This window comes from Watersipora subatra, chromosome 3 (assembly GCF_963576615.1).
Source record: "Watersipora subatra chromosome 3, tzWatSuba1.1, whole genome shotgun sequence".
Taxonomy (NCBI): domain Eukaryota; kingdom Metazoa; phylum Bryozoa; class Gymnolaemata; order Cheilostomatida; family Watersiporidae; genus Watersipora; species Watersipora subatra.
Window position 1 is genome coordinate 23,723,258 of NC_088710.1, and position 10,057 is coordinate 23,733,314.

Sequence of the window (10,057 nt, forward strand, 5' to 3'; positions counted from 1 at the left end):
AGCCCCACACTACAAATAGCTAAACTTTTCCATCAACAGCCATTGCTTAGTAGCAAGATAACGGCCCAAGGTATGCAATATCTTGCAAGGCTTGAACTGGCCATGGCCCAATCATCTCCATCATTAAACCAGGTGCCAAGATTTCCTTCTCTGTTAGATTCTTAATAGTCCGGTTAGCTAGTTGACCCTCCACTAAATCAATGAATGTCTGACACAATGGCCAGTCAGCAAAGCTAGATATAGGTGCTGTCTTCCAGAGATGTCACTCCTTAATTCTGCCTATTTTCTGGTGCATTTAATCATTGAAAGTTCAATTATGCTGTTTCATTAGCAGAAGCTTTGCATGTTTTCAAGTGCATTGTTAAACAAAAACTTACTCTGTGATATCGTATGAACATGCCAGAGTGGAGTGACAAGGGAAGTTTAACTACTGAAGACATATCTAGTGACACAAAGCTTTTTTTATTTATGATAAAGCTAACAAATGCCGTGTGTTATCAGCACATACCAGCTGATACAACTGATAAAGCTAATTTGGAAAATATTAAGAATTCTAAAATGCGAGTCATAGCATTTACTCGGTATTGATTAACCAATAAAACAACTAATTAAAAAACTAAAAGATATGACTAAAAAATATTTGAAAGTAGTTAAAAGCATTTGCCGATCAAAAACAGAAGGACAAAAAATATTCCTAAAGTTATAATATTTATAGATTAAAATAGCACAAACAGTTTCTTACACTGAAAATGAATAAAGAAACATTTTAAAGTAGAAAAATAACATTTAGAGTTTAGACAGCCATTTCTTTAAAATTATGTGTTAATAACATATAGCATAAGAAAAATGTGATATGATTTACTTGTAAGGAAGTTTTAACTGACAGACAGTTGTCGTTTTAGCAAAGCTATCGTTGTTTTTTAAGGTCAGAAAGGGTAAAAATATTCTACATGTGTAGATAGGTTTATGTATTATGTATTAGTTTATATACTAATACATAATAAAGGTCATGAAGGCAAAAACAACAGTATAGGGGATGTCTCGCGACTGACCCGTCATGCGACTAACCATCCCACAGCTATCCATTTGGACCTAAAAGGCCAAACTTCATTCTATGATGTGTCCATGGTGATTGTTAAGACAACTTAAAATAAAAATACTGAGATTTGAACAGTGTGGGTGTAAGAGTAACTTGTCAATGCTTTTGGTTAGTCATGTGACAGTTTTAAAGCTAGTAGTTGTAAACATGTAGTATACAGAGAAGTTTCACATATTTGATTGTTTCATCATTTCCTATTATGTTTTACAGTGTAACAAACATACTGAATTGATATTGTAAATTGGTATTTGGTAAATTGGTATTTTAGCTCCCCCAATATTAGCAAATATAATATTACCACTAAAAGTGATGTTTGAGGGTGATGTGAGAACCCTTAACTTCAATTGTATGGTACAACTAAAGTATAGCTCGCATAATGATGAGCTATATATTTTTTAGCCCTTCGATTGTTCTAAACAAAACAAACATGGTCTGTATGTGCAGAAAAAATTTTAAATATTGAGGCATTTTTGGCTGTATTTATGCACAAGCCCATATGTCAATACAAAACAAAGAAAATGATTGATTGATGCCTCTATCAAAATGTTCTTCAAAATTGTTCATTAATTTACATACGATTTTTTCAAAGGATGAAATGGCACTATTAGTTCTGCCACGCCACGTTCAGCCACCTTTAAAAAAGTAAAAACTTTAGAAAGTTTAAATTTCAATGTATACTAGGCATCGAAAGTTGGGCACCTCATCTATTTTAAAAAAGAACACCATTTAGAGATAGCAGCGAACTTTGAAAATGCTAGATTTCAACTACGCAATTTTACGTTTCATTGTTTATATTTGATCATTCATTAAAATTGTAGTTTTAATCAATTTTGCCATTACACTATTGTTACTATTCTCCTTCCTACCAACTTTCTATTATCCTTGCTCTGAGACATCTTCAATTAATATAGAGAGCTCAATTATATGACAGGTTTAGAAAAAGGTTGAAGACTGCAGTGAAAGATTTAAAAAAAATTGACCACCGCTGTAAGAAATTAAACAAAAAGCTTGTCCGCCGCGATCATAAAGCTATTTAGTAAACATTATCATATTTAATATTTTTTATTAACACGAATTAAATCTTTATAACAAAATTACGCAATTAACAACTACTGTCAGTTTTGTTTTGATCAGTTTAGAAGAAACCGCTTCTGGTCCCTAACAGCAGTTTAGATGAAAACTTACTGCAGATTAAAATTGGTTCAAATAACTAAAGGTTCAAATAATTTTAATAATAGAATAATACTTATTTTAAATTGAAGAATGTGTTAACTAGGAAAATAATAGAACCTGATTTAAAGTTATCTATACTAGCATTTTATACTAACATGTATTCTGCATTTTAGGGCAGTTTGAAAGTAAAAAAACTCACGAGCTCGTATGATATTTAATGTACAACCATGCACCGGCAAGTTAAAGTAATTGTTCATCAATAGGTAGTAAACATTGTTCTCATAAGAAATTCATATAAACTATGAGCATAATTACTTCTTAGGGAGTTGGCTTATCTTGCAATATGACAGGTTCAGCTCTTCTAGTGAACTCAAAGCAGTGAGAGTTTTAAAAACATTTATGAGTTCTGTTAGTCGGCTCTACCTTTAGTATGTATAAAGAACTCAGCGGTGTGATAAGTTTGAAAGAATTTGGTCTGCTGCTATCAGAAAGTTTTATGGTGAGCATTAAAATATTCAATATTATCGACCATAATTAGATATTTATAAAAAAAATTTAGCACATATATGTGGCTGCCAGTTACAGTTTGATCAGTTTAGAGAAGTCCATCTTTAATCACTAACAGCGGTTTTGATGAAAACTCAGTGCAGGTTAAAATTGGTTCAGACTACTTAAGGTTTAAGTATCCTGAACAATACAGTAACAACAATATTAATACTTTATATTCCCACGACCAAACGAGCGGAGCGAAGTGTGGGAGTTTTTATGATAAATGCATGTGCACACAACTTACGAAAATTATTCATCAACGATGAGACGAACCCTCATCAAGAAATTTCATCAACAAATTTAAGCATCGTTATGTAAAGTCGTTAAAGTATAATAACGATACAAAACACATTTAAAACTATTTAAATATGTTACCAAGTCTTTGTAAACCGACGGTATTATCTTAAAACTTACCCATCTGATCGGATTATACACTAATAGACAGATTAATTTCAACGAAAATCGCCACAAAACACTTGAAAAGCTTGGTTTAATAAAAGTTAAAGGTTGACTTGCAACAAAATTCACATTACAGTTATTTGGTATCAAAAGATTCGCCATGTCTTACTCTATTGTGTTGTAGGTGCCAAATATGTGGGAATGTGATTAAAAGCTCGTAAAAGCTAAAAAACGAACAGAAAATCGCAGCCACACGAGACCGCCCTAGTTTGGATTCGTTTTCCAAAACGTCTAAAATGTGACGTATGTGTGCTAAAACGGCTAAAATGTGTGCGAGATAGTTTATGTTTACACTTTCATGCATCCTTATTCGTCGAACTATTTTCACAAATATACTTCACGCTTGCGATAAAAACCATGTCTATTGTTCTTACGCGTCTATTTTATCGGCATCGTAATGCTGCAACTTTGAGCACTGATATCTCAAAACATAGCATAAAAATATGTTTAATTTTTTAAGCTTAGCTTGAACGATTGCATATCATTCTCTGATAAAAATGATGAGCCTTTTGGTCCGCTATGATGGTTGAAAAATGCTGTAGAAAATTTTCGCGCCATATAGCGGGAATTGTAAGTCACATGACCAGATAATGTTAGTTTCAGTTCAAGTTTGATCTATCGCAAATAGCAAACACGCTTTCTCATATTAAACTTGTTTATTTCAATTCGTCATAATGTCTAACGCGCCACATCGTGTTTGTGCAGCTGCCAAGCTGAGAAGCACCTTTTTTTGGCCAAGAGTTGAGAAAAGACCAGACCTCCACCGGGCGTGGAACAACTGGGTGAAGCTGGATGTGACAAACTTTATTTATTCGCCTGCTTACTCTTACCTTTGTTTTCGCCAGTTCAAAGACGACATGTTTTCTAACCTGTTTGCACACTCCACATGTCACCAAAGCACGTGAGTAATTTATTTTATGAACTACTTGTATTAGTAGTAGTAACTCGGGTTATTTTCTAGTATTCTCCTAATAGTACTGTATTAATCTATATTTAATATAACAATATTAATGTCATTTAATTGTAATATTATATTATTAGTATTTTATCTTTTTAATTACGTGTATTACCCTTATTATAATAACAAAACTAATTCATACTGCATATCTATCTGTAAAACGTAATATATTAATATATAATTGATAAAATAATGTTGTTTCACGATTAATTTCGCCAAATTTCTTAACCCCACTCACTTATAGATATGTTATATAAAATAGTTATTGTCATTTTCTGGTATCATCGTTAATAGCATATTAATATTATTAGTTGATTATTATTAGTATTAGATGAATAATTTGTGCCAACCACTGAAGACTGGGAAGAGTTTGAGCGCTATGTTGGCCAGCGTCAAACGCTCTCCAATTACATGTAAGATAGAGCTGAACTAAACCAAACTTGACAAAATATAAAAAATATCCATAGAGTTATTACTCACATTTTATGTTTACAATATCATGGATTCTGATAGGGTTTTGTAAAATCTGTGTCATGATTGCATGGCTATATATTTATTCTTTTTCTGATCAAGCAAATATGATATAATAACAGGAAATGATGTTGTACAAATCTTATTGCAAGTCAACTATTGTGTCGTGATTTCAGACCCGAATCCTCCTTCAAAGAGGAGAAAATAATAGTAAGTGTGACAGCACTCCCAGCGACTATTTCACTGTCACACCTGCGCCCTCCCCTGCTCATTCACGATGGGGCGAGAAGGCGGATGGGTAGAGTTCAAGGTTACATGTGCCTCCTGTCACCGATCGTACACTTGGGAAACAACTGCCAGGGTGAACAGAGCTCACGTCATCAACCCCCTGCTGGCAGCTGCATCACTCTTTTCTGGCGGATGCCTTACGCAGAACCTCCGTTTTCTGTCGCTCCTGAACATCGCAATACCAAGCCACAGCGTTTGCCTCTACCAACAAAGAGAATACTTACATGGTGTGAGTGTTAATATTTACTCATAAACTTGGAAAATGTGAGTAAAAGCTTGGCACACTAATTGAATAACGACATTTAGAAACAATTTTTTTCTTGAAATGAAAATATGTCATCCTTCAAGCAAAATATATTATAATTCAAAATTCTGATTCTTCATCATAATATAGCACAAAAAGGGGAAGAGGATTCTACATTCTTAGACTAATGATAATGATACAAATTAATCTTGTATAATGAAGTTTTACAATATTTTACAGTGTATTGCTGAGCAGTACACCCTGTATAACGAGGGATTGATGGCAGCAATCGATTGGGAGCTTGATTTGGCAGGTGACGGTAGATGCGATAGTCCGGGGCATTGCGCACTATACAGAGCCTACACTATGATGGATCAGAGCTGCGGTTTAATAGTCAGCAGCCATCTTGTCAAGGTAAAACTTTGACAGTTTTTACTTCACAGCCTGACAAAAACCCAAATTTTTTAGTAGTTATCAATACATAAACATGAAGTTGCTCATTTAGCTAAATAGTTCATTCAAATAATGTGAAAGTAATTGTTGGTCGTAACTTTCTATATTTTGCAGTCAACAGAGACCACCAGCTCTAACACCATGGAGCTGGAAGGCTTCAAGCGATGCCAGTCCGATCTAATTTCCCACGGCCTGAGAGTGAGGTCCATTACAACGGATGTTGTTACAAAGGTTGTGTGCATACTGCAAGCTTGTGTTTTGGCTTATGCCGCAAATTTGTCGCCGTGAGTGACGGCCTCTACCTGCCTGCTTGGTGTCTAAGATTCGGGCTCTTTTCCCACCAACGGATGATGAAGAAGAGTTTGCAGACATGCAAACAAGATTTGCGGCATAAACCAAAACACAAGATTGCGGTATGCACACAACCTTTTCCGAGCATTTGGCGATGGCTCTCCAAATGGGAATAGATTATCTACCAAAATAATTATTGAAAAACAATAATTGCTGATCATCAAAATAATCTCGATCTTTATATAATAAAATCATAAAACTAATACACTCTCTACTGTAGTAAGTGTACAAACCAAATATACCAGTTCTCCTTGTGTTCCACGAGTTCAGAATATGTGTGTTCAACTGATGCATTAAATGTGTAACACAAGAATTTTAGATAATGCTTGACACATTAGCATAGCCTTGGTGTTGTTGGCATTAAATGAATATCCAACTCACTATGATATCGCAGGTAATTATTCCACCTCAACTCAAGGGGTGCAGACGCCACAAATTCGTTTACACCAGGATGCATACACAGGCATTCATGCTCCCCTCGGTCAAGGAGACAATGCGCAAACTCAGCATAATGGCAGCACAAACATTCAGGAAGAGATGGCATGTCTTGACAACGCTTGCAGGCACACCACTCTGTAGCCGGTGGTATTAGCTCCTAAAGAAATGAACAGATATGTCTATGCAACCATAGCTAATACATCAGGTCGATGTTATCCAACAGTATATCAGTGCAGCACTAGATTTAAATATTAAAATTGTTAATGTTGTCATTCGAGAAAAATCTGTAATTATTTTTTCGCAATATTGAAGCGATAATTATCATCATTAAAATCATATATAATAATATTCGTTCTATCACTCTCAAGCTAAAACTATTACTACTAGCTAGCTCGGCAAATAAGAGCTGGCTAATGGCGGTGCTTACTTGCTGGGAGGTTTGATTCTGTTGAGGATCTTCTTCAGATAGAGCGTCAGGCTCGAAACGCCAGGGTCTTAACTTTTCAGAATTTGACATTTTTTATGAACGCAACTCAGACATGAATAGTCGAACGGAATGGCCAAGCCGAAACTGTAAAGTAGCGAGCATCTATATTTGATACGGAGTCTTAGGTAAAACCCGAAGTGTTTATCATAAACTATTGCTACGATAAGTTTGATATTGAGCTTTTTATTGGCCTTTCAATTCACGCGAGAACATCACGTGACAAGACAATAACCATACAGCGTGGATACGTCATCGAAATCAAGAGATTCCAATCTACGGCGGCTTTTTGTTTTTGAGCTTTTAAGAGCTTTTAATCACATTTCCACATATTTGGCACCTACCACACTACAGAGTAAGACATGGCGAATCTTTTGATACCAAATAACTGTAATGTGAATTTTGTTGCAAGTCAACCTTTAAGACCAAAAATTGAAACGCCGAGGGACAGATAATAGAACGATGAAGTCTTGCGCATTTCACAAAAAAATAACGTGCACTTTTCACCAGTCTAATATTGTCGAATTGCCGAAGGTTTTGGCAATTAACATAGGAGTACAGAAATCGTTTCATTTTTGTTGATTTCAATTTTTTCATTTTCATTTGCCGACACATTTGAATACTTTCCCATTCTAACTGATGTCCAAAGCAGTATAAATAAAGCAAATGACGATGATATTTTTTAACGTTTCTTATGAGATTATTACAATAATTGATTATAAGTTTGGATGACTACAGAACAATGACTACGTAGTACAGACTTTCTAAAAATCTATATAAATATCACAACTTCGTGATATTGTTAGCTATGTCGTTTTGAAATGTAAACAAAATTGTGCATTGGTTTTTTATTATTACTATATAAATAATATTGGTTATTCTAATAATATCAGTGCATTTTACTTCTAATATTGGCCAATATTGCATTTCTTTTTTTACAACCATGCACCAGCAAGTTAAAGTAATTGTTCATCAATAGGTAGTAAACATTGTTCTCGTAAGGAATTCATATAAACTATAAGCATAATTACTTCTTAGGGAATTGGCTTATATTGCAACCTGACAGGTTCAGCTCTTCTAGTGAACTCAATGCAGTGATATCCTCAGGAATCTCCCAGATACGGCTACCAGAGAGAATTAATTTTCTCAGCGACTTCGGAAAGCTCCACCTACAAATAAAATATGATGAACAAATTTAGCTATCATAAAACATTCATATCCTCGACCCCAATTTTATTTAATTTACGAACCATACAATTTATTTATTTTAGACTTTAACAAGCTATAGCCGGACAAACACGCAGACAAGCTATGAGAAATAAATGTATGTATATATATATATATATATATATATTAAATTGTTTCCTCACCCCATTAACCCGTATGGGTGGTAGTTTCTGCTCTAACTTGGGTCTCCTACCACAGACCTCCTACAGTCTCTGGTAGGAGACTCCCAGGTCTCTGGGAGCACTGGGCGCAATAACACCGGCGCATAAAATGTGGCTTGCCCAAATACCAACAACAATCAACTCAGGTGAGTTGCAGAAAAGTGCGCTTTTGAGAACAGCTAAGATCTTGAGGCGAGTGCTCAAACTCCCAGGTCGCTGGTAGGAGACCCGAGTTAGAGCAGCATTTACCACCCATACGGGGTATTCGGGCTGAGGAAACAATTTTTTTATTTTTTATATATATATGTATGTATATATATATATATATATATATATATATATGAATTAATTATGATAAGGTAAACTCACATCTGTCACAACTTTCTGGCAGAATATTACTAATATCAAACTTTTAGTCAATAATATTCTTAAACATAATAATGCAGTGTTTACCGTTAATGAGTATCTAATGCGTTGTAGTGGAATCATATTAAATTAATTAACGTAGTTACCAGCCAAAAATAGGATCCCGTTCGCAGTCAATAATATGAAGCTCTTCAAGAGAGTTTGCAAAGAAAACTGGCCATGCTAGTGAGAGGTTAATCCGACAAAGTTCCAACTTCTTGAGGCTGGTAAATGTTTCCAGACTAAAATACATTGCAAACACCCATTTAAACCGGTGAAAACACTGTGAGCATAAGCTATACCGAAATGTATATATGCCTTTTATTGCACAACTCTCAGATCCTACCCCCTTTTTGTAGAAGTGTTTTGGAAACGTAAATGTGTCACGTGAGGGGTAATTTCAACTAGTGACAGGTGGCCATCTCCATCAATTGTTAGGTGAGTTATATGATGCTCTCCAATATCTGTTTTAATTTCTTGCTCGTCATCGCTATGTTTACACACAAGGTCTTTAAGCTCACCATTCCATTCTGGCTCCCCAGAGTGTCTGTAGCCTAATTTAGTTGCTAAAAGTAATAAAAAAGTAATTATAAAATATTTTCACAGAGGTAATTGCATCATTGAAGACATTTAAATGAAATTAAGACAAATATAAGGCTAAAAGTTCAGCTACAATTTGATGTCATTTTTGTCTTTGTAAACTACCCCTGTCCAGAGATATCAGCGTTCGAATGGGATCATATTTTAGAAAGCTCAGATTCAAGCGAGTGCTTTATTCGTGACACATATAGTCAGCATAAATAAAAAGAGTACGGGAACAACAAATAAACGATCTTTTCTTTAGCAAATCATCAACACAAAAATTTTATATAGGTCATAATAGACGTTATGGCTAACATACTCATTGTCTGTGATCTTGAAGGTTCTCATCATTAGGGAAATTACTTAATTATTGAATCACACATGCTGAATCTACACATTTTATTGATGAACAGCAGAATTTTAACAATGGTCCAAGTTCCAGCGAAGGTGACTCAGAGTTTTCTGAGCATCAGGTGATTAAAGATTATGGCAGACAGCCTATAGAGTTAACTGGCATCAGCAGCATTATGGGGCAGAGGACGATATGAGAAGAGAAGTGAATCTATTTTTAACTTTGAGTCTCTAATATATACTGAAGTAATAGTAATAAGTTTACTAGTCATGAATACATATACTAGCTAATAAAATAATAACTTTTTTGCTATTACCAATCCTTGTTTCATATACTTTTTATGGGTTCACCTAACTATAAAAT

At 34.7% G+C, this 10,057-nt stretch overlaps 1 protein-coding gene and 1 long non-coding RNA gene across 2 annotated transcripts; one reads left to right on the top strand and one right to left on the bottom strand.

The window, feature by feature from the left end:
• Positions 1-4,997: 4,997 nt before the first annotated feature.
• On the bottom strand, positions 4,998-7,031 carry LOC137391776 (uncharacterized). The gene is made up of 3 exons (XM_068078306.1): positions 6,911-7,031; positions 6,427-6,640; positions 4,998-5,198 (listed from the first exon to the last, which is right to left on the bottom strand). Exons 1-3 carry the CDS (start codon positions 6,998-7,000, stop codon positions 5,113-5,115), a joined length of 390 nt encoding a protein of 129 aa, XP_067934407.1. The 5' UTR covers positions 7,001-7,031; the 3' UTR covers positions 4,998-5,112.
• Positions 5,094-5,967, top strand: LOC137391777 (uncharacterized). Its single transcript, XR_010978172.1, has 3 exons — positions 5,094-5,226; positions 5,482-5,655; positions 5,809-5,967. It is a non-coding gene; the product is annotated as an uncharacterized lncRNA (long non-coding RNA).
• Positions 7,032-10,057: the final 3,026 nt, after the last annotated feature.

Excerpts from the sequence above, each read along its gene's own strand:
- LOC137391776 (XM_068078306.1), bottom strand. The coding sequence starts at position 7,000 with ATGTCAAATTCTGAAAAGTTAAGACCCTGGCGTTTCGAGCCTGACGCT. Across the intron at positions 6,641-6,910 it reads AGAATCAAACCTCCCAGCAA|GAGCTAATACCACCGGCTAC; the intron begins GTAAGCACCGCC and ends TCATTTCTTTAG. Across the intron at positions 5,199-6,426 it reads TAATTACCTGCGATATCATA|AGGCAAACGCTGTGGCTTGG; the intron begins GTGAGTTGGATA and ends CTTTGTTGGTAG.